This window comes from Haliotis cracherodii, unplaced genomic scaffold, assembly GCF_022045235.1.
Source record: "Haliotis cracherodii isolate W230 unplaced genomic scaffold, xgHalCrac1.p SCAF_19, whole genome shotgun sequence".
NCBI lineage: Eukaryota > Metazoa > Mollusca > Gastropoda > Lepetellida > Haliotidae > Haliotis > Haliotis cracherodii.
The window spans coordinates 1,999,988-2,025,361 of record NW_027266274.1 but is presented as its reverse complement, the minus strand read 5'-3'; the positions used below and the strand labels follow the sequence as shown (position 1 = coordinate 2,025,361).

The 25,374-nt window shown below is 40.1% G+C and overlaps 1 protein-coding gene across 2 annotated transcripts in view; it reads left to right on the top strand.

Moving 5' to 3' along the window:
* The window catches only part of LOC139466660 (uncharacterized), a 345,287-nt gene that overhangs the window by 121,379 nt on the left and 198,534 nt on the right, over positions 1–25,374 (top strand). For both annotated transcript variants that reach the window (XM_071248253.1, XM_071248252.1), the window contains exons 6-8: positions 15,152–15,325; positions 24,449–24,529; positions 24,631–24,798. In XM_071248253.1, coding sequence (XP_071104354.1) covers positions 15,152–15,325; positions 24,449–24,529; positions 24,631–24,798 — 423 coding nt within the window. The remainder of the gene's footprint in view (positions 1–15,151; positions 15,326–24,448; positions 24,530–24,630; positions 24,799–25,374) is intronic.

The following is a 25,374-nucleotide window of genomic DNA, read 5'->3' as shown; positions in this document are numbered from 1 at the left end:
AGAAGAGGCAATTAAAAAAATGTCATATCAGATGTTTGCAATACAAATTCTGAAAGTATATTAAAACAGCTGTTGTTACATTCTGTGATTATTATTTTAGATTACTAGTTGGTGCATGTTGTTTTTTAGGAGTCATTCAGACCGTCCATAATGTTCTAGCCTTCGTCTATTATAGATTTCTAGCTTTGATCATGCTGTGTGAAAGGTTTAGATAACATGTTCCCACTGTGCATACTTGTTTAACAAAGGCTAAATGTTGGAATCACGTCCACTGATTGAAGAATGTGCCGTGTAATTGCTAACATGCTCCGTGATTAGTGTCGTGACCACCCATCAGGTGCACATACATGGACATTAATCACATCCACAGGCTGGAGTTACATGTGTCTGCCTAAGCTAACGACCAATGCACCAACAACGACACACTGGTGACAAGTTGCCAATCAATGGTAGTGACGAAATTGTTCATTTCAGATCAGTCACTAATTATCTCAACTGACCAATAGTATGGTCATCCCTCATATACTATTCACAAAATAATACACAGATCCATCAGAAGATACAGAGATACATGATATTAAAGATACACATATACAGGATACACTTAAGAGAGAGGGTGATGTATAAAGAGTGTATACATGTCTGTCTGGCCATCTAAGAGAGAGGGTGATGTATAAAGAGTGTATACATGTCTGCCTGGCCATCTTAGAGAGAGGGTGATGTATAAAGAGTGTATACATGTCTGTCTGGCCATCTAAGAGAGAGGGTGATGTATGAAGAGTGTATACATGTCTGTCTGGCCATCTAAGTGAGAGGGTGATGTATGATGAGTGTATACACGTCTGTCTGGCCATCTAAGAGAGAGGGTGATGTATTTAGAGTGTATACACGTCTGTCTGGCCATCTAAGAGAGAGGGTGATGTATGAAGAGTGTATACACGTCTGTCTGGCCATCTTAGAGCGAGACTTGGACCCATGTGCTCTGTGAATGTTGGTCAGATCAGACCCCACATTGTTCCATTTTTTGCACAACATCAACAACACATTTTCCAGCAGGACAACGCTCGTCCCCATGTTGCCAGAGCTACCATGGCCTTTCTGCACCAACACAACATCTGTGTTCTACCGTGACCAGCCCTCAGTAGTGATCTGAACCCCATCGAACACTTGTGGGATGAGATTCAAAGGCGTCTGCACAAAGTGCGCCCAGTCCCCAGAACTATGCACAGCTGCTCTGGATGTGTGCAGGAGGATCCCTAGGGCCTTCACAAATCGCCTGATCCACTCAAAGTACAGGACATGTGTGGCAGTGATCAATGCTAATGGTGGTCACACCAGTTATTGACTGACATTTTGGGTAATGACCCAAAATTGTGTAAGCCCTTAACATTTGATAAAAACAATTATGTTATCTGCCTTTTAATTCATTAAACTGTCTTCAGTCAAATTTTTGTCAATCTTGCCCTATAAGTATTTCTTGTCTTTACTGTTGAAAATAAATAACATGCATACTGCATACCCGGTACTCGATTGGCATTTCTTTTGCATGTGAGTATATATGGCCTTCATTTCCCTACAGTTGATATGAAGGTTTTCCTCCTCTGTGTTCTATGAACTGTGAGATCATAAATATGAGTTCCCCATCCCAAATTTGACCCGTCTGTGAATAGATGATGTTCTGGCGTCGGATAAGTCAGAGGGATGCCACTCATCGCATGTTCTCTGTGATTACACCACTGGTGGTCTTGTAGCAAAGTGGGAGGTAACTGAGACTGGAACTCTAGGTCCTTCGATAGTATAGAGTTGACCCATTACTGTAGAGGACATAGCCTCAGTCTTCCTCTGAAGGTCATATCCTGTAGATATGTCATGTTTCCTGGCAGAGACATTTACCGACTCAGCCACTTGCTGGGTTGACTTGAGATTGATTGGATCATCTTTATAGTCTTGTCGAATCAATCCTCTGGTGGACATAGATATCCCCTGTCTAGCTGGAATCTTGCTCCGATGTATATAATGTCTTGGACCGGAGTGATCTCTGACTTGGCTGGGTTGACCAGGAAACCTAGGTAAGTCATAAGCTGGACCAAGAATATCATGTTCTGATTTTCGCCATATGACAGAAGGCGCCCTCCCACTTGGCCCGGAGTCGGCGTTGTGTTTAAAAATGGTAAGTGTCAATCGCAATTCATAGACGTCAGTCTACTACGTCGGAGGGAGATGTAAGGAAGTCAAAATTTTCTTTCCCCTCTGCCGCTTGATCTTCCACACCCATTATATCCCCATTTCTTGTAGTCTGGCTGGTGAAAAGAGTCCTACAAAGATTGAGGCTTGTCGTACCTCCGTCTCCACTAGATTGTCACTACTACTATAGTAGGTGTTGACTCTAGCACACACTGGAAAAAAATGATATGTCCGCCACTGTGATGTCACGGCGTGGATAGTTACGAGACTTCTTGGCGGCAACTGATTGTGTGTAATTAACAGTGAAGAGGACGTCTGTTGAAAATCTAAAAATTTAGTTCTTGTGATTGAAGCCAAAAAACAGGATTTATGGCAGATATGTAATAGAGGTAGAAGTTTCGTGAGAATTATATGTAATGTAAATAATATATGTCAGCTTTAGATCCAATCTGAACAACTGTCACATATTTAAGATAGCAGCAGATAGTTTGCTTCAAGATAGTTAAAAAATGCAAAATTACATTGATTTGCCACAGATGTGTTATGACAATATACAAAATTAATATCACAGTTGATTTCCTTGAATCTTATAGGGAGCAATTCATGTATGCAATACAAATGCATAAGATCTTTTTGCATAAGTCAAACTTCAATTTGAATTTTCTTTTTGTTTTAATTCATCAGACATTGTAATACAGAAATGGGTGATACCGTTTAGTAGAAGATGTAATAAATAACAACAAAAAGAACCATGAAATATAAGGATGGAGATAAGAGTTGAGTGGAAAGTTAAGAGGAGAGAGGAGGTAGATGTGGGTGGGGGCTGGTGTTGAACATTTTGGGGGAGTATAATAAAGACGTTCCCATTTACTCTTGTGTTTTGTCCTATATTTCTCAGAATTAAAATGGAACCTTCTTGTATTTGTAAGGTGCATCATATGCAAGTCAAATACTATCTTTGGGTTCTCCAAGCATAAAGATAGTTTGCTTTAAGTTGGTTAAAAAATGCAAAGATTATCCAACCAAAATATGTTGGTGTTAGTACATATATCTACTGTCATATGGCATACAATTACATTGATTTATGGCAGATTTGTTGTGACAGTACACATGATAAACTGTTTTGTCTGATTCTTGCAATGTTGTCATGAGTCAATGACCTCTGGAGAAGTATATGGGTGGTCGTCCTTTGACTGTTATTGTGTGAAGCCACTTTTGATCTGATGGGTCAACAGGCATTTCTTGCAGCAAGCTTTGATGCTCGAGCTGCTTTACAGTCTCTCTATTGTGTTTCCATCAGACAGGAACTGCCTCTCAAGTACCAAGTCTTCATATAGTCATAAGAAAGTGTAAGCATTACACTTCATACAGAAATTCAAAGCTTTCATCTTTTGTCTTTAAAGGATGGTGAAAGAGAGGAGACAACATGGTTATGGATGTTAATATGGAATCTGATTCACATACCAACAAGAAAAAATAGGAGTTTCACTCAGATAACCATACATGCTTAAATAAGGTTTGAAAATGAAATATTGTCTGATCTAAAATTTTGATAAATATTACTACATGAGACACCAAAGTTCTTAAGCATTGTTAGGTTGACCACACGAGACACCGACATTACTGAATATTTCTAGTTTGACCACATGAAACACTGAAGTTCTTAAGCATTATAAGTCTGACCACATGAGACACCAACGTTAATGAATATTGTTAATTTGACCACTGAGGTTACTGAATATTGTTAGTTTGACCACATGAGACTCTGGGGTTCTTAAAAAAGCTCTGATCTCTGACAATTCTCGGAGGCGGGATGTTGCCATTGTTTTTTCCTCGTGGATGCCTGGATGGTATCCCTGAAATCTCAACTGATTTGTGACCTATGCTGAGTGAGTGAGTGAGTGAGTTGGGTTTAACGCCACTTTTAACAGTATTCCAGTTATATCGCGGCGTGTCAGCTTAATGTGGGAGGAAAGCCCGAAGTGATGCAGGTCTCAGACGTTTACCACTTCGGTGAAACCCACGAGCACGGGTATGGTGCTGACAAACCTAGAAACATAATCAGGGCGAACCGGGATTCGAACCCACAATCATAGGTTTCTGGCGTGCCCAAGGGACGCAACTCTGCACAGTGAATCGCAGCGCCTTAGACGACTGGGCCACCCGTGGCCCCGACCTATGCTGAGCCTACGATAAGCACACTTGTCGTTTTATTGATGGTACATGTTGTTCATCAACAAAAATTAATTACAGTTTTGTCTTGGAATTAATAACAAAATGTAGGCATCTTTGGGGGTCACATCTGTCATGGTTAGGACGTTTGGATAAGTCACTTGCCTGGTATTCTGCAATTTTGACCTGAACTTTGCTTATCATAGTGTGTGTATATGTTAGTCAATTTATCAAATGCCTCAATATTTTAGTGAATTTACAAATATAAAAATATGTCCATTTATTTTATTATGGTATCAAATTCCAAACATTTTTATGTTTAATTTCATCACTCTTTTTGGCTTCTAATCCCAGTATATTTAGTCTAATGTGATGTTTTTAAACCCCTTTGAACTTCTTCATAATTTTTAGTCAGTCTAAAATATATATCAGATATATTTTTCAGTCAATGTGTGAAAAGAATGAAATATTTAGGCATTTTATCAGTTGCCTAAGTAAATCACATTTGACGCATGGACTGTTACATAAACACATCTACAAACGAAAAGGCTTGTGAAAAGCATGACTCACTGTTGTCCGTCTTGCAAGGCAGAATTTCCCAATGATAACATGAAGTAACTAGAATGATTCTATTTAATGCTGCAGCAAATGAATGAAAACAAAAGTAATTACAACTGATTGGTTTAGTGGGTTTGTTGTTTAACGCCGCACTCAGCAATATTCTAGCTGTATGATGGAGGTCTGTAAATAATTGAGTCTGGACCAAACAAAACAGTGATTAATATCATGAGCATCGATCCACACAATTGGGATCGATGACATGCAACCACCAAGTCATCAATCCCATTAGTCGCCTTTTAAGACAAACATAGTCGCCTATCCCAAATTCAAAACAAAACATCAAAATCATGTCAAGACATCATAAACAATATTATAGATATACATAATAGCATCACAGAAACAAACAAAACAATAACATTACTATGGGCACCTGCACACGTTGGAATACAAGGCAACCACTTCGCAGACACAGCAGCAAAATTAGCAACCACACATTCATCACCTAGCATAAACTTCACCACAAGTAAGGCCGAAATCAAATCAATTATCAGAAAAAACATTCACAGACAAAATTTCCAAATTAATATTCAAAATTGTAAATCCGTATGGATAAAAGCTCTTTTCACTAAACCTGTTACCAAATGCCGCAACTTTACAAAGTCTATCATCACGGATAAAATTATTAACAGAATGCTCAGCGGCCAAATCAACCTCAACGAAACATTACACAAACAAAACAGACACCCACAACCTAACTGCTCCCATTGCAATACACCTGAAATCTAGATCACATATTCAACCACTGCACACAATATAAACAACAAATACAGCTGTACAACTTCCCCCCCCCCCCCCCCCCCCCCCCCACCCAGTACAAAAACAACAACTAAACCCGTCTAATAACCCCTCTAAATATACCCATATAACTAAATTCCTTAAATCAACAAACCTTATAAACAAACTTTAGAACCATCCCAACAAATCTCAGCTAAACCACCATATACAAAATCACTACTTTTGCAATTTAGGATCGGAATCCAAATTCCTAGCGCAGATTGCCTTCTCCGACGTCCGTGCGAAAAAATTTGCCCATATCCAGCCACATATAACCATGCTCGTTTATCCAGCCGTTCACTTAAGCCAAGCCAACACGCTTACGCTCACGCTCACGGCCACTCACCCCTGACACCTGCCTCCCCCACCCCAGCCAAGTAAGCCCAACGTTTATTAGACTAGGTTTCTCACCCCACCACTGTTTTCTTTTCTTTTGTAGTAGTTATACTATTATATTAGCATATCAGCCTAACTGATCACATACTTATTATTATTCTTTCCCACTAGGTGCTCCCAGTAGACTAGGTTTCTCACAGCCTTATGATACTGTCACTAAGCTCTCTTATCCCATTCTACCACCTTTACTGTATTTCTTTCTTCTTTATACCCCCTTATTTAAAGTTTTTTGGGCCAGCCGATAACCTCCTTATTCCCCAAATATTATATTATTACATAAAACTCGCCTGGCCCCGACTGCGAAATAGCCGACAGCTGAAGCGGTCGTAAAATCCCTAAATCTCTCTCTCTCTCTTGTCTCATTGAATAGTATGTCTAGGAGTTGCGCTCCCATTACCTTAGGCTAGCATCTTTCTAAAAAAAAAGCTATAACTGAAACTACTGATATTTTATATATTGCTAAACTATAATTATATGAAATGATGTATCAATATTACACCATGATAAGTCATAAAAGCACTTGATGTGGATCTAATTATTATAGGGGCGGTCGGGTAGCCTAGTGGTTAAAGCGTTCGCTCGTCACGCCGAAGACCCAGGTTCGATTCCAGACGCGGGTACAATGTGTGAAGCCCATTTCTGGTGGCCCTCGCCGTGATATTGCTGGAATATTGCTAAAAGCAGCGTAAAACCATACTCACTCACTCACTCTAATTATTATAGGAAAACTTAGTATAAATGTTATATCATGATAATGGTGTTGACAATGTCATGGAAGTGGCTAGTGTCCATGATAACTGTGGTCTTGTCTGAAGGGGCGATCTTGATGGTCTTGTCCTCTCCTAGTTCTTTTATGGCTTTTCTCCCGGCTCTGGTGAGGTTTGGGGTTTGTGACTCGGTTTGGGCAAGAATGTCACAAATCTGGTGACGCAGGTAGTCGACCTTATCCCTTGGTGCCAGTTGCTGGAGATATCAAGGTTCAATTGAGAGTTTAATTTTGCAGTTTTGTCATTTGTCATAATGTCAATTGTTCTCACAAAGCTTTATGGCAGAATGAGTTATATGACATTTACATTGTTTGATTTCTGCACATATTTATAGGGCAGGGGGCAGGCGGTGGATATTGATGACTTTATCTTCTTTATCAGTTTACATCTGATAGTCGATAGAATAAAATAACCATATGCAATGGCAAAATGAGGTTTCATTTACAGCCTCAGATAAATCAAATGTTTATTTTTATTATTATGGGTCTATTGACATGATTAAATATCAAGCTATGAAACACAGAAATGGGATCCAAATCAATCTCAGTCATCATATCATTTTTTTATCAAACTATGGCCACAGGGGTATATCCTAATTGTCTGTTTGTTAAGGTTGAAGAAATTAATTAACATGTAATATCGAAATCTTCATAGTTCATGGGTAACCAATCAGTGTTCAGAAATGCTTATAGATATTGTTTCTAAGTTTATTTCGACTATACTTACAGACGGGAGCCCATGCTCTCGTCACTCTCAGTTGCATTAGCCAGCAAATCGACTCGCAGCAGCTGATGAGCCCTAGCAGGCAATGTTAAACAGCCGAGTAGCAGCAGGACCTGGTGACCCTTTAAGCATGTTTGACCATATGAGACACTGAGGTTAACAAGCATTGTTCATTTCATCATAAGAGACACTGAGGTTAACAAGCATTGTTTGACCATATGAGACACTGAGGTTAACAAGCATTGTTCATTTCATCATATAAGACACTGAGGTTAACAAGCATTTTTGGACCATATGAGACCCTGAGGTTAACAAGCATTGTTCATTTCATCATATGAGACACTGAGGTTAACAAGCATTGTTGGACCATATGAGACACTGAGGTTAACAAGCATTGTTTGACCATATGAGACACTGAGGTTAACAAGCATTGTTCATTTCATCATATTGGACACTGAGGTTAACAAGCATTGTTCATTTCATCATATGAGACACTGAGGTTAACAAGCATTGTTTGACCATATGAGACACTGAGATTAACAAGCATTGTTTGACCATATGAGACACTGAGGTTAACAAGCATTGTTTGACCATATGAGACATTAAGGTTAACAAGCATTGTTTGATCATAAGAGACACAGAGGTTAACAAGCATTGTTGGACCATATGAGACACTGAGATTAACAAGCATTGTTTGACCATATGAGACATTAAGGTTAACAAGCATTGTTTGATCATAAGAGACACTGAGGTTAACAAGCATTGTTGGACCATATGAGACATTAAGGTTAACAAGCATTGTTTGATCATAAGAGACACTGAGGTTAACAACCATTATTTGGCCATATGTGACACTGAGATTAACAAGCATTGTTTGACCATATGAGACATTAAGGTTAACAACCATTATTTGGCCATATGTGACAATGAGGTTAACAATCATTGTTTGGCCACATCATGCCAGGTGTCATAGTGAGATCCCATTCAGATCCACCCCATTTCTAAATCCCAGTAATAAAAGACCTTTATTTGAATACATAATCATCTGTCCACATACATTTATGGTATATGTAAATACCAAATCACTTGAAACAATGAATTCATCTTTCATGATAAATATTGAATCATGACGTTGTTTAGTTTTCAAAGCTTAAACATTTCTTTTCTTCAATTTATAACATAGTTTCTTTCATTTTCAGGAATACAAACATAAATACTACATCATAGTGCAAAATAGTACTGGAAACAATTCAGGTCATCATATTTACACAAAACCTTGCAGACTTTTGATAATCTCATCTCAAGAAATGGTCTGTCTTTTTCTTCTGATGGCTAGTTGCTCAAAATGCAAAGAAGTTAACAACTTGTTATGTGGCAGTATAATATTGTTGCTTTATTTCTGGTGATTATTGTGGTGCTTTCATGAAGTGGCAAGTGTTCAATTTGCCTGTGGTAATATATTCCAACAGCTGCTCGTAACATAGAGTGACCTCCCTTGGTTGTTTATGTTCCAAACTCAGTCCCAATGCTTGATACCTTTATTGCCTTCCCAGTGCAGAGAGCTCTGCTGTGAGGAGCTTGACATGTTTACAGTTGTCATCACTTCAAGAAAATTGCTACATTATTCAAGATGCATCCACAATATTCAAGGTAGTAGCCTCAACAAGGCGGGCTGTACCTATAAGAAGTGCAGGACGAAGACGATTTGAGGCCTCCCTTCTATAACATGACTTGCATCTATCAACTTGTGCGGAAAACACAGACATTTCTGCCAGTTTCTTATTCCTGGAAGGCAAGAATGGAGCTCTTGCCTCACTCAAGACATTCCAGTGTAACAAATGCTGGACATTCATCAGTACAAGGACTGTAATTTGGGCCACATATATCTTTATAAACCTGTTGTGACGTAACACTTTGGTGTGAGAAGGTTCTTTAACATGTTGATAAACTGCGAATGTATTCATAGACCAGAAAAACCCAGACATTTGGAAGGAAATGTAGTGGATTCTTACAAAAGTATGCACATCGGTTTTTCGATTCATACCTCAATAAACCAAAAGAAATACATAATCAATGCTTATAATTAAATTTGACAACGAAAACATGTAGTTTAACCAAAAACAGTTGTTTATATCAAAGCAGACAAAAATGACGAGATTGATAAACATTCCATTGTTTAATTTATGCACATAACTTGACAGGCCCACAAAGTCAGTAGCCAATCAACGGAAAGTAGGATCAAAGCAAAGTTATAGGACCTGTCAATCAAGGCAAGAGGCGAGAATATCTGCAACAGTCAGACTGTAAACGAGCCGGAACAAATACTAGTATGTCCAGGAAAAGGTAGCTGTTTCAAATGACATAGTCAGTTACCGCCAGATTCAAACATTAGCTCCCTGAGAACAGGAAGACCCAGTTTGTAAAATGTAAAATGCTAGTTAGAAATGAAATCCGAAGACATAAAAGTTGTGGAACTGAGGCGAGCGGGACAAAAAAAGGCGAGGGAGCCTGCACGTTTGCTGTTTCATTCCTTCTCGGCCTTCAGTCTCAAAGGGTTGTATGGACAAGGAATATGCATGAATTTCTCTAATGGCGATACACCTGAGCAGAATTCGAGGGAATTCCCTCGACTGTAATATTAGGATTCCCCAACATTTCGTAGTAATAAAAGTAGTCCGCTTCGGTGCGCGTGGCTGAATTGTTTACATTCATTGGGAAATGAATGCAATAACACGTGACCAATTCAGCCAATCAGAATGCAGGAATTTCAACGAACACAAGGAATGTTTAATTATATACGTTTGATAATTACCTCCTCCTCTGGCTGGCCTTCGGCCTTCCCCAATATCCCTCTGCCTTGGGCTTACATTCTCAATCAAAACCTCAGAGTCGGCAAAATCTTAATCATAACCCTTCAGTGAATTCATGTGAATGAATACGTATAACTTATCTTTAAAATTGAGATAAAACATCACTAGATATGATGATTTACCATTAAAATTGTATTTCCCGCTCTCCAAGGCATTGTTTATGCAGAGATTAAGATTACCATGTGTATTTTTTTGTAAACTAAGCTGTAAATAGCATTCAGCTTACAAGCGTTTTCTCCCAAGCTCCTTCCCAGAGCATGACACCTTCGTTACTCGGTATAGTCAGAGACAATTTAATATTTATATTATTATATGGGCTCTGGTATAGAATAAAGACAAATGAGCTATCGCTGTGGGGGGCTTGGTTTTCTCCCAATCTTTCGGTGATTCAGGTAAAAACTACCCAATGATATAACTAAAAAATAATTCGATCAAATGGTCACAAGAAATTGTATCTGAAATTATTATTTTATCAGGAATAATATATTCCAATATTGTGTTATTTTAGTTGCAGCCGTTACAACAGATATTTAAAATTATTTGAACCATAAATGTAATTCTGTAACACATATGTTTTTCAATATCTATATTTTTTGGTTATAACATTTGGATGCCAAGAAAAAAGACCTACCTGATGGATGAACAATGAAAACGTACCAGTCCCTGATAAAAATTGCCTGTCCCGGAAGGTCGGGCAGGCAGTAATTTCAAACACTGATCTTTAATACTGTGTTAAAAATACAACATAAATATATCTTACAGGTTCAAGGACTGTCAGTTCTATTTCTGAAAGAAAGTTGATCCTATGTTTTCACATGATTATGGTGAACTTGCAGAAGCTGCTGCTGCTGATGCAAGGGTGGAGATTTTACTGCTCTTCACTCTGCCTTGAGCTCTGATAGCGACGTCACACACATTGGCCTTGCATTTCTAGTTTTTATCATTATACATTATTGTCCCCTATTTTTGGTCATTATCCGGTATTATCCCCCTTGTCTGTCCATGTGAAAGAGTCTCCACACATCTTCATTTGGAAACTTGAAATCATTTTCGACATTTTTAAAGTACAAAACCTTTTGTTACAGATACATCTTATTGTCAGTGTGTAAGGTCACACTGATTATATATTTTTGCTAACAAATTTGCTTAGGTACACTACGATGCAAAAGTCATTTACTTTATTTATTTACTTTTATTTATTTGAATTTGTTGTGTAGAATGACAAGTTATGGTCCTTATCATTTAAACATTGAAACTGTGTCTCCTTTATGTTATCCCTGAAATTATAGAAGGACTTCATGTTATATATACAGTAGATTGAACTAGAACAAATAATGAAATACATATAGATTATACATTGACATATGATTGTCAGCTTTATCAGCTGTTGTTTGCATTGTCCAAAGAGATATCTTGGAGATTTAGACTTATTTGTAAAATATTATTGACAAAACTGTAGTTTTGATAGGAATGTATTGAATTTGTATAGTTGGCAGATTACTGATGAGACATAAATCACCGTTGAAATAAACATCAAATGAATGATAGCCAAGATCAAGTTTTGGATGGACAAGGCAGGCACCATACATAAAGGGAGATAACTCCCACAGTGTTAGAATAGTGCAGTTTGGACCCTGAGCAGACCAGCTAACGCTCTTTCTACTGAACCCTGAGCAGACCAGCTAACCAATTTCTCTACTGGATCTTGATCAGACCAGCTAACCACACTCTCTACTGAACCCTGAACAGACCAGCTAACAACTCTCTCTACTGAACCCTGAACAGTCCAGCTAACCACTCTCTCTCTATTGAACCCTGAACAGATCAGCTAACCACCCTCTCTACTGAACCCAAGAGTGACCAGCTAACCACTCTCTGTACTGGACCCTGAACAGACCAGCTAACCACTTTCTCTACTGAACCCTGAACAGACCAGCTAACCACCCTCTCTACTGAACCCAAGAGTGACCAGCTAACCACTCTCTCTACTGAACCCTGAACAGACCAGCTAACCACCCTCTCTACTGAACCCAAGAGTGACCAGCTAACCACTCTCTGTACTGAACCCTGAACAGACCAGCTAACCACTCTCTGTTCTGGACCCTGAACAGACCAGCTAACCACTCTCTCTATTGAACCCTGAACAGACCAGCTAACCACTCTCTCTACTGGACCCTGAACAGACCAGCTAACCACTCTCTCTACTGGACCCTGCGCAGACAAGAGTTAAGGCTATCTGTAGCATCCACCTGCTGAAGATCTGCAGGATGGATAGATGGGCCCCCACTGAAAATCAGGCAATGTGCATATTGGCGTCACCATTGTGGTGCCATCTACCAGCTCTAGTAAAGGGTTATCCACAACATTCTTGGTGGTTGGTCTACCTTGTTTGGAATTACTTTTGGTCCTGCCCTGTGCTCAAAATTATACACAACCTGCATAAAAATAAATGCTTTGGTTCTGGTGTTTAATGTTATCTAGCTGCTAGATGAAACAAAATGGATTGTCCTTACAGTGATTTGGATATGGAATGGCTATCTATCAATGCTAATAACGCAAGTGAAGAAAAGGAATTTTGTAAAATTACTGAGGTGAACGAAATTGATTTATTGAGTGATATTTACATTGATGCCTTGTTTTCGGAAATGACAGCAATCTAGCACCAAGACAATATGCGAATGAAAACAATGTTGTACCCTGTCAGATGTGGCTGCTGACATAGATCAAAGCGAATGCTCCTGATCAATCCCAAACTAAAACCCGATTCACTATTGTATCGGGAAAAAAATCCAAGATTTTGAGAAACCATAAAACATAAAGAGTTAAGGAAAGAAACTTGAATTAAAAAACAAAAAAAGACTTACCTACCTGTTTTACCTACTGGTCACTGGAAACGAGAAAATATCTGTAGACCGATTTACTATTCCGGTTTCTGGGTTGGCCGACCTTCTCCGTGCATTCTGGGCCGAGAAGTGGCGACACACAAGAAATGACGGGGCGCAGAAATGAAGCAGGCCCATCTCAGGTGACAAGAAACACCAGCTAAGCAAAGTAATACAGCACACATGACAAACTCCACGTATAACACACCCTGACGTTGAAAATTAACACAAAACACACAAGTTTCAGAGCACTCCATTCAATCCCCACAAGTCAATTCCACATCGTCCGAAATAGTTTGTGGTTATCCAAACACAAGCAACACATTCATAAATCAGTGACATTCCCAATTTGCTTGCGTCATGGGAGGGTTCATGCGTCAGGTGTTTTCCACAACTCTTGGTGAAGCTTCAGGGACGAGGAGTGAAACATCAGACAGAAACTTTATTGGAGCAAATGGGGTCACTCAAGGAGGATTTATATTATTCCTTGCAGGAGAAGATAGCAGAGTATCTCCTTCATGCTGGAGTAGCACACAGGCGGGAGAAACAGTGGCCATGGAGACTTTGACTTTGTGACTTCTCCAAGAATATTTCAAATGACATGTTACACGAACTACAAATCTCTGCAAGAAGTTCTGAAGTCCACAAAGTTGGTGAATGAAAAAATACTCCGAATTAGGTTTAACATTGTGGTGGGTGCTAATGTCCTGGCCATGAAAGATAATGTTATAATGTGACAAAACATATACTTTGACCCCACTGAGATAGACCCAACTTAGCTGGTGTCATAAATTTCAACCTGAGATCACCAATGATGATACCCTAGGGTCTTGTTGGGGTTCTTGCCATCTTATGACGAAAATGGTAATCATAAACTGACCATGCCTTGCCCCAAATCTGCATGCTGCCCTCCTAACTACCTCCTCCGAAGACAATGGACTTGGTAAGGGTGCTTTAGGATGCACTTTCAAATGAAACCATGGAAAGCTGATCTCCAGTCTCCTACACTGAGTGGATGCAGTGCCAGGTGTTTTACAGGTGTAGATATGGCTTGTCTAGCATCATCTGTTGCAGTTTTGAATGACCCACCATCCTCATACAAGAAACTATCCAATGGTAACAGACAAGCAAATTTAACAAATCTTCTGCCTTATACGTGCACTCCGGTCATATCTATCTGGTATGTCAGTTGGGTGGAAGGTTGGGTCGCCAGGTTATAATTACTTGCCTGACATATATAGCTGGCCACAGACAATAACCATGCCAAAGTGGGCTGTATTTCAGATGCAGGGGGTGAAGAAGGCAGTGTTTTGGGCACTGTGGTCTGGTGGCACTGTTTTTGGCCAATTTGAATGTAGATCAGGTGTATTAACATTTGAGAATGAATTGATATACCTGTCAGAGGGTAATATATCTCCTGGCTAACACTGGCATACACTTTTTGTGTGATATGTGAGTTTGCCAAAGTGCTGTCAAAAAGTCAAAAGTCTATTGCTGGTATTTCAGCATTTGTAATCAGGAGGGATTGTATAGTGGCAGTATCCTGTGACTGATACGCAGGGAGACTTGTACCACTCTGCCTATGAATGTGAAGTAACTCAGCCAGGCTTTTACTGAAATATGGTCACATAAAAAATTGATGAACATCAAAATGAGTTGTACCGCTCTGAACATCAGTCATTTATAATTTTAAAGCCATATATTTTGTGAACATTATGTTGAACACAACTTTAATGTAAAGTTGCTGCCCTTTGTGTTCCAGGCGGAGCGTGGCTACTACGACACATACGAGACATTCAGTGGCTGTACCAGTGCGCAAGGGAGAGAAGCAGCCAAGAAAGAAATGTACAATGCTCACAATGACTACGTCCTTCAACTGAGGGCTTCCAACAAAATTGTTGACAAGTTCCATGAAGTAATTCCACAAGTATTGGAGGTATGTTATCGCTGTGGTGCAGCATGTTGCAAAATGTTTACAGAAACCTTAGTAAATGCTACAGTCTTGAAAGTTCCCAACATAATGCTCCCAGATGTTTAGTTCACCTGACTAACAGTCAAGTGAGCACATGTCATGACTTGGCTGAGTGCCATATTCAAAGATATTTGCCCCAGAAACTCCTGGCTCAATGAAGCTGAGACTTAAAGCCCCACCCTGACTATAAATAACCCGCTAGGTGGCGGTGTTTCAGTTTCGAACAGTAACTGACAATGTAAACACAACCGAGTGTGAGGGAAGCTTTTTGAGAATCGTATGTAAACAAGATCAGCAAAGACTGTCAAACTTTGTATCAACTTGAATGACAAACCTTAGATACCACAAATGGCTCCATATCTCATTAAGAGAATAAATTTACTGTTTTTTTATCATAATAAATTGAATCGATCATGTTTAAGCATGTGGGCGGAACTTATTTAGGGTTGTGCTTAAATAGCAAAGCACATGATCATGTGTACATGTGACGCATTCGATGCATTTGTGGTCAAATTGTAGTGAGGTGTGTACTTCCCGGAGAACAGAAGCACAACAGATTTGGTAAATGTAACAGTAACGATACATAAATATGATATTGATTTATTAGTTACATAAGTATACTGTGTCAGAGTGGGGTATTCATGTTAAACGACGACATGGAATCTCGGTGGGCACTATAAAATCAGCATTAGTCCAGACTAGTACATGAAGCCACACACACACACACCGCCATATAAATGCAATAATCTTTAACGCGACATTAAACCCCATTTCACCTCACCTCACCTCACGAGGTTACAGACATCAAATAATAAACAAACATTACACAATAGTGTCCTATTTAAAGGGCAAGTAAAGTCAATGTAGAATTTAATACTTTAGGAGATACTAATCACAAATGGTTGACCAAATTTTAATTTGAAAAATGGATATAATGTAAATAAGATAAAAAACGACAGGCCAAATCATCCACCAAACAGAAAATTCTTCTACTGAGGGGAATCCATTTGGTGGGGGTTAAAACATGTTACTGGTGTTTGACTCGCTGCATAATTTCTATGATCAGCTGGTTCCCAGTCTGGTGATTTATTAGGGGTCTTCCTACTTGTCCAGCACCTATTGTTATGGATACAAATTCACCCTAGCATGTGATGGGCAAGACAATAGGAAATAAGGGGCACATAAGACAAGTAATTGGTGAATGTCTCACAAAATATGACACAACTAATTGGTGAACTCTACACTGTACTGTACTGGGGAAAAACTTTAAAATACATACCATATATCGCAGTCTATAAAGCGACCCCACCTATAAGGCAACCCCCCATGTACAAGGATTCAAAATTGATGCTAATTCACCCTGTCTATAAAGTAAATCGGAATAAGCACATCACCAGTGCATACACAATCACTACATTTGCAACAAAAACCTTTATGTCTTCCGCAGAAGAAAATGACATTGTATCCTTTCAACAAAAATTCAGGGAAACAAACAGATCATGACAATTAAACTTGGTCAATACAAATTTAAAATTTGAGATAAAACATCACTAGACATGATGCTTTACCAATTAAATTGTATTTCCTGTTTTGCTAGGCATTGTTTTACATACAGAGATAAAGATTGCAGTTATATAATTGTCTTTTAAACTAACCTGGAAATAGACATGAGCTGTTCACATGTTTTCTCGGAATCTACCAGTGATTCGGTCAAAAAGTACCCAATAACGTAACTTTAAGGAATTTTGACACAATGATCGAAGAATTGTATCCGAAACTTTTTTTTATCAGGAACAATTTATTCCCACAACAAATATGAATTTCAAAGAGTCAATGTATGGCATTTATGACATATATCCATTCTCTATCCACTAAAGTTTGTTTCAAGGTGTCAATAATGGTAATGTGACCGTGGTTGCTGTGCGTTGTGCGATCAACCGATCACTTCAGACACAATTTCGCCAAAATGAATCTGAATAATATTGAATGAAATATTGAATAAAATTGATAAAATAGATTAGAAACATAAGTCCAGATGTACAATGAACACTTTTTAAAACCAGACAATGTAGTTACATGATTAGTTTGGGTACAGATTTTTTGACAGGGTATTTCCGGTGTTATGTGCTCACAGTAATGTCTTTGTGTTGGGGAAAAAAACATCAAAATTATTCAACCCTGTGTATAAGACGACCCTTGAAAGTCCCCTAATTCTAGCGAAATGCCACACCTGTCCGAAAATGAGCGTCGGTGAGTCATTGGTATGCTTGAAGTAGGATCGATGTTGCAAGACAATTTAACGTCCACAGAAACACCATTTGGTGTTTATGGCAACGTTGGCAACAGACGAATGCAGTCAGAGACCACCCTGGAAGTGGCAGGCCACGCCGTAACCTAAATCGACAAGATAACTGGATTCAAACAACACACCTACCTAATCAATTCCAGCCAGCAACAGTGACTGCAAGAAGATTGTCACCAGAAGACTTGCCAGTCGTCCCATTTTGACAGGAAACCACCATCAAGCACGTCTACAGTGGTGCAGACAGCGTATACGCTTGACGGCCAAGCAGTGGGGACAAGTTCTATTCACTGACGAGTGTCCTTTTCACCTCAGCTACAGCGATGGACAGATGCAAGTGTACCGACGTCGAGGTGAACATTACGTCAATCATTGTGTCATGGAAGAAGATCGGTTCGGGGGCGGCAGCGTTATGGTATGGGGTGGGATTACAGCAAGACGGAGGACCTGTTTGATAGTGGTAGAGGGAAATCTCAATGGACATCGCTACCACGACGAGATCATCGGCCCTGTTGTTCTACCGTTTTTGCAGCGTCATGGCCCAGGCATTACCTTTCAACATGACAATGCCTGGCCTCAACTTGCTCAGGATTCTCTTCAACAAAACAACGTGAATGTCATTCCCTGAACGGCTGGCTCCCTTGATCTCTCACCAATCGAGCACATGTGGGATGAGATGGATCGGTGCCTTCGACGTCAACCACGTGTTACACTGACAGTCCAAGATCTTCGAAACATGCTCCAGCAGATATGGACAGATTTCCCACAGGACTTTGTGCGAAGCCTGGTCCATTCCACGAGACGAAGATGTGTTGCTTGCATCGCAACCAGAGGTGGACACACACACTATTGATTTGGAAATTGTCATTTTGGCATGTTCATGTTTTTTATGAAATCACACATTTCTGAGGTCAGTATGGCAAATTAAACCATTTGAACACTTACAGGAGTCTTTTATCTGTTGCAAACCGAAATTGTTTCAGATTTGGTAAAAAACATAACTTCCATTTAATCTTATTCAATGTCACAGGAACTTTTGTTGATCAATATATAAGCAACAAAATTCTTTTAGTTCAATCCGGAAATGACATAGATATTTGGGTGGCGTATTTGTTTTGTTTTGGTCATTTGCATTCAACATTTATACCACACAATAATCAGATCACATTTTTAATATTTCAATTATTAGACAGATTTTTCAGCCGGAAATGCTAGAAAACTGCTTTTTGCCTCTTAAAAAAAGGAGGTATTTTTTCACAGATTGTTGTTTTTGAAATACCGAGTAACTACCTGTGGTTTGAAGTATTTCAGTCACAAGGAGTCCCATTGACAAGACTACAAGGGACAACTTCATACGAAAACAGGAAGTTTACATGATGTCCAATGATGGCAGTCTGAAACGGACTATAGAAATATGCGCACGTGACTCCATTACAATGATAATAATGCAGTCTTCATAAAGATCTAATCCACACACAAAAATCATTTTGAGAAAATTCTAGATATGCATCTTCTACAATGACAAAATAATGCTGCGTTTGTTTTGTTGACATTGCTCCCATGTTGCATGTTACATCATACTTGCACAGCCATAACCATGGGACACGATATGGAGTCTGTAGTTGGAAATGTATACAAGTTCTTTACACTTTAGAGAGGTAGAGGGAAAATATTTATTAATTTAGATAGGGTGAATTACCGAACTGCCCAAGCTATATGGTTTTCAATTCATACCATCAAGTATATGATAAATATAAGGGTGGTTTCACAAATAAAACTGGGACGTAAAAAGGATATTAGACAGCTTTGATACAGGGTGATTAGGCGTATAGTGTACAAGCTTTATGAGCACAAGGTAACCCTTACTAGTAGTAGAATTTGGGAGGAACTGAAGATACAATTAATGTTAACTGCACGAACTATTGCCCTCCAAGAGATGGGATTTTGATACACTGCTCGTGGCGATGACCGAGCACTTTTCAGGGAAAAATATTCCATCCTGTCTATGAGGTCACATTATCTCCGAACCATTCATATCTATCACAGTCAGTGCATCAAGATAATTTACCCTAATGATTCATTCCACTGACTACATGTGGCTATCGGCAGATGGCAAAGCACCCATTGACCATCAGGTAAAGGTAATTGTGTCATTGTTTTGCACGCTGCAGCCCATGATATGGGGCTAATTGATGGATGTGTGCTAGTTTTTGAGGCGAAAAAGAAAACTGGTGATTTTCATAAGGAAATTATAGGAGGTGATGTGTTCATAGACTGGTTGGAACTTCAGCTATTGCGCATTTTAAACAACGTCAGTGTCATTGTCATGGATAACATGACATTCATTCGTTATTGAATTGCTACCACATGCTAAGATTTACAAGAAATCAGCGACACCAAGCCTTTGGATGATTGCAAGCTGGACAAGCCGCCCGGCAAGTAGCCAATGCATTTCGAGTCCACGTAAGGACCAGATACAGGCTACAGCAACGTTACCAGACCACCAACACTACAGATGACCGACCACGTAGTTGCAGACCAGGGGTCACCACCTGACTTCAGGATCATCAGATTGTGTGACAGCATCTTCATTCGTCATTCGGATGCTTGTGTTGTTGAAAGAGACTTGTGGGGTGGTTCGAGCATCATGGTATTGGGTGGAGTTGGTCTTGCACAGTCTTCCAGAACATCGGTCCAGGGACAGGCAATGGTATCACAGCAACTTTGTACAAGTCTTGAGACCACACGCCATACCTCATTTGGCACGTCGCCACAATAACGATTTTCAGCATGATAACGCCTGTGCCCACACTGCGAGAGCAACAAGAGACTTCCTCCAGCAGAATGGCATCAGAACCATGCAGTGGCCTGCCCTCAGTCCCGACTTAAATCCCACTTAGCCCATGTGGGATGAGATTCAAAGACGTCTAAATGACATTGCACAGCACAGCAGTCATCAATGCACATGGCAGACACACGAGATACAGACATGTGATGCCATTTTCTCAGAGGCTAGGGTTTTGTTTCACTTTAAGAACATTTGACACTTTAATTTCAACCTTGATTATCAGTTTTGCCAAGTTTCTTCTTTTTAACATGTCTCAAAGTATGTTTACAGTGTTTGGACAAATAAGGTTTCTCATATATCTATCCATTGTGATGTTTCTTTTGTGGTTCAGTATATATGGCCTTTATTTCCCTACAGTTGATATGAAGGTTTTTCTCCTCTGTGTTCTATGAACTGTGAGATCGTCCATATGGACTTCTCATCACAAATCTGATGTGTCTGTGAATAGATGATGTTCTGGCATCGAATAAGTCTGCCGGATCCCACTCATCACATCACACCACTGGAGGTCATGTACCAAAGTGGGAGGTAACTGAGACTGGATTTCTAGGCCCTTTCGATAGTATAAAGTTGACCCATGTCTGTAGAGGACGTAGCCTCAGTCTTCCTCTGAAGGTCATAACCTCTAGAAATGTCAAGTTTCCTTGCAGAAACATCTACCACCTCAGCCACTTGCTGGGTTGACTTGAGATTGATTTATAGTCTTTATAGTCTTGTCGAATCGATCCTCTGGTGGACATAGATATCCCCTGTCTAGCTGGAATGTTGCTCCGATGTATATAATGTCTTGGACTGGAGTGATCTCTGACTTGGCTGGGTTGACCAGGAAACCTAGGTAAGTCATAAGTTTGATCAAGAATATTGCGACTTCCGTATGGATTAAATCTTGAATTTTGGAGGCTGCACCAGATATCTATTCTTGAGGGTCTTTAGATCCATTATCATCCTCATCTCGGTTGTGTTCTTCTTTGGGACTTATAGGAGTAATATCCTTTAGTGTTGTTGGACTCCTTTAGTTCCAGAATGGCTCACCTCTTTAGTAGTTTCCTGACAGCCAATTCTGACGGTGTGTATGTTCAGACTCGGATGGTTCCTATAGTGTAGCTTGTAACCGTGAGCCACGACGTCTAGAATCCAGTCGTCGGGCGTAACTTGCTTCCAATTTTCGGCATATAAGAGAAGGCGCCCTCCGACAGGGCCTGGGTCGGCGTTACGTGGAAAGACGGTAGGCGTAAAACGCAATCCATAGACGTAACTAGATCAAAATGGTCTATAACGTTGGAAGGGATTGTAAGGAAGTCAGAATATTCTCTCCATTCTGCCGTTTGATCTTCCATGACGATTATATCCCCTTGGCTGGCGAAAAGAGTCCTGTGAAGATTGTGGCTTGTCGTACCTTCACCTCGGTTAAAAGGAATCCTTTCCGGAGGGGAAAAACTTCTTCTCAGGAGGCTGTTTGGGCACAGTTTCCCGTTGAAAGTTAAGGTAGCTGATATTGGTTGTGAGGTCACAAACTTCCTGGTCTGGTTAGATGTGGCCCTTGACCTCATCTGGGATAGGAGCTGTTGTCACTGTAGTCGAGGTAACTGTGAGGAAGTCCAGACTTGGGATGATAGTAAATCTGCCTGCATCTTAACGACGGAGTCAAGGAGGCTGTGAATTAGTCCGACTTGATCGGTCCTAATAGTCATCAGCATTTCCGGCGCAATTCCTTCATAGGATGGTTGTAGTATGGTATGGTGGTATGGTGTGTCTGATTCCGGCGACGAACCAATTTATATATGTCCCGATATCCATGGAGTACCTGACAACCGATGCTAAATCCTTGAAATGTGATGCTGACATTGTTATATTCATGTCGGGATTGTGCACTAAGTTATAGAAATTCACATCCAGGTGTTGAAACTCCGGAAGTGTTGGCATCGTGTGTCTTGTATAACTTCCGTTTCATATTTGGAAGAGGTAGATGTTCATCTGTGTTTAGTGGTCATTGAGTGTGCATAAGCTCCTTCCAGTGATCTATCATTTCTACACACAATGTCATTGAATACGCGCATCGATGTTGAGAGTTGAGTTTAGTGGCAATTATAGAATTCAATAGTGGCTCCTAAAGTCCTTCACACAAAACCGTTGAGAAGAAAGGATGAAATGGTTTAGTGTCAAATGTTTTGGCTACTGGAAACTGTCCTGGAACATTCACACAATCCACTTTCACACACTACATTTATTCAGTACTGATTCCAAAGCGAACTCACCCTTGTGTCGTCACTAGCCATGCTTATGCTTCCCTCGTTCCTTACATGTATCCACATTATCCTTACAGTGTTCCCTATTACCCTTTACTGTCACAAAAACCACCCGATAAATTATAAAATGTCATTCATGTGTATCCGCGAGTTAGATGTCTGACGCCAAGAGCCGTTTTCAGTTCGTGCCAAATCGGCTCTCTCCTTACCATTCGGTATCTTGTAGAGTACGGAATGGGACGAGTGTGCCACATGGCATCGGGATCACTCGTAAGTGTCCGTCACCTATTCGACCCTTTTCGTTCAGTTCCGTAACATCATAGGCATGAATTAGTTTCACAGTGTGGAGGCAGCTCAGTCAATTAGCTGTCGGACTAACAATCTGAAGGTTGCAAGTTTGCATCAGACTGATTCTCACAAAAACTGGCTGCTTGTCTTTGAGACATGTGACCTACGACAGAGATGGTCCTCATGACAGGTTCTGGTACTGTATTCTGAAGGTGATCCAAGATTTTAAGCCAACCAAAAAGAGAGTAACAATGAAGTTGTTACATCATATAAATAAATGATGTAATACTCTAACAACTTCTGACAAAAACCTGACGTCAGTGTCACATAGTCCCCTGGAGATTGGCATTGAAGGCCTGTGAAACTGAATTTCATATCCTCGTGAGTGCCTCTGCCAAATCTTTTATTTTGAAGCCGTTACTCTGTTTCATCCTATACATGTTCTATCAGAGTGAGATCAGATGAAACATTGTCCTGACACAAAACAACACCAGGCACTTGACATTCAAAAAATGGTATGACTACTGGTCGCACAATTTAGTCTCTGTACAAAAAATGTCCATTGCTGCAACAAGTGGGGTATAGTTACATGCAGTGGTCCCTCCTCACACCCTTACAAAGCCACCACCAAAACGATTTCACTCAATCACACAGGTCTAGGCATAACATTCTCCTTTACATCGAAACACAGCTGACATCCAAAGAGTGGATTAATGAAATCTGGACTGATCTGTAAACAAGATGTTTCTACACCAAAACAGATTTCTGCACCACTGTACATAGCTGAACCTGTTGGTGCCTGGTGGACATGTGGTGGGTTGATGTTAAAGCAGTCCATGTGCATGAAGGCGATTTCTGATGGTGTTTGAATGGATCGTCCTGTGTGAGCTGTTGTCACAATCTTTTGCATCAGATGAGTGAGCACTATCCAAAGGTTGCAACGTGGGTCATCTCTGACGTGTTTCTGTTGTTGATGTCTTCATATGAATGAATGCAGCTATGGTGTTTCTGTGACAGTGGAAGTGTCTTTGTGGCATTCAGTTTCAGACAGCCGTGGCAACATGTCACGAATCAGAACTAGGTCTTTCTACAACATTGAAATGGACCCCCTATAATTATAGCACTGACAGGTTTTCAATGATTTTGGGGAACATGAAATGGTTTTGTAGGTCATATGCAATACTGCTAAATGCATGAGTCAGTGGTCTGTAGGATTGTTAGGACCATAACATGTGTTTAAATCCCAGATGCTTTAGCGGATCGGATTTCTACATCTCATATTGTCACATGCACAGTTTCTTTTTGTACCTTGTATATATTAATGTCCTCATTCATACTTGAATTCCTTCCTATTCTTCAGTGTAGTGTGGTATGTTAAAACAATACATGTTTGTCTGTTACAGGAACTAGAGGAAATTTTCATTGACACCAGTAACACTATCAATGTAGCCATAGAAAGTCATGCCCTCTTGCTACTCACCAAGGTAAGTAGTGCACACTACTGTGGAGTAAATTACCGGTAACTTCAATCCATTCAGGTGTCTTGAAAACTTGCTCAACATAACACAAAGTGGATTTGTTGCAGGCCAAAGAACAACATAGAAGATATGATGATCTACTAAAGATCTGTCGCCAAGTAAGCCCTCATGTGGATATATCCCATTTTGTCAAAACAATGTGTCAGGAGCAAGGAGCACCCAATACATACATTCACCACTTCCAACCAGCAGACCTGTCAGTCTCTACCACTGAGGTAAGTGACATATCTTTCTCTCTCTCTCTCTCTCTGTGTCTCTCTGTGTGTGTCTCTCAAAAACACACCCAGCAAATCTCTCAGCTTCTGCCACTGGGATAATTCACATCAACCACACACACACAAACTCACATACACTCACAAACATCACACCCAGCAAATCTCTCAGCTTCTGCCACTGGGATAATTCACATCAACCACACACACACAAACTCACATACACTCACAAACATCACACCCAGCAAATCTCTCAGCTTCTGCCACTGGGATAATTCACATCAACCACACACACACAAACTCACATACACTCACAAACATCACACCCAGCAAATCTCTCAGCTTCTGCCACTGGGATAATTCACATCAACCACACACACACAAACTCACATACACTCACAAACATCACACCCAGCAAATCTCTCAGCTTCTGCCACTGGGATAATTCACATCAACCACATGTATACTCTGGAGTGAGTGAGTGAGTGAGTGAGTTGGGTTTAACACCGCTTTTAACAGTATTCCAGTCATATCACGGCGTGTCAGCTTAATGTGGGAGGAAAGCCCGAAGTGATGCAG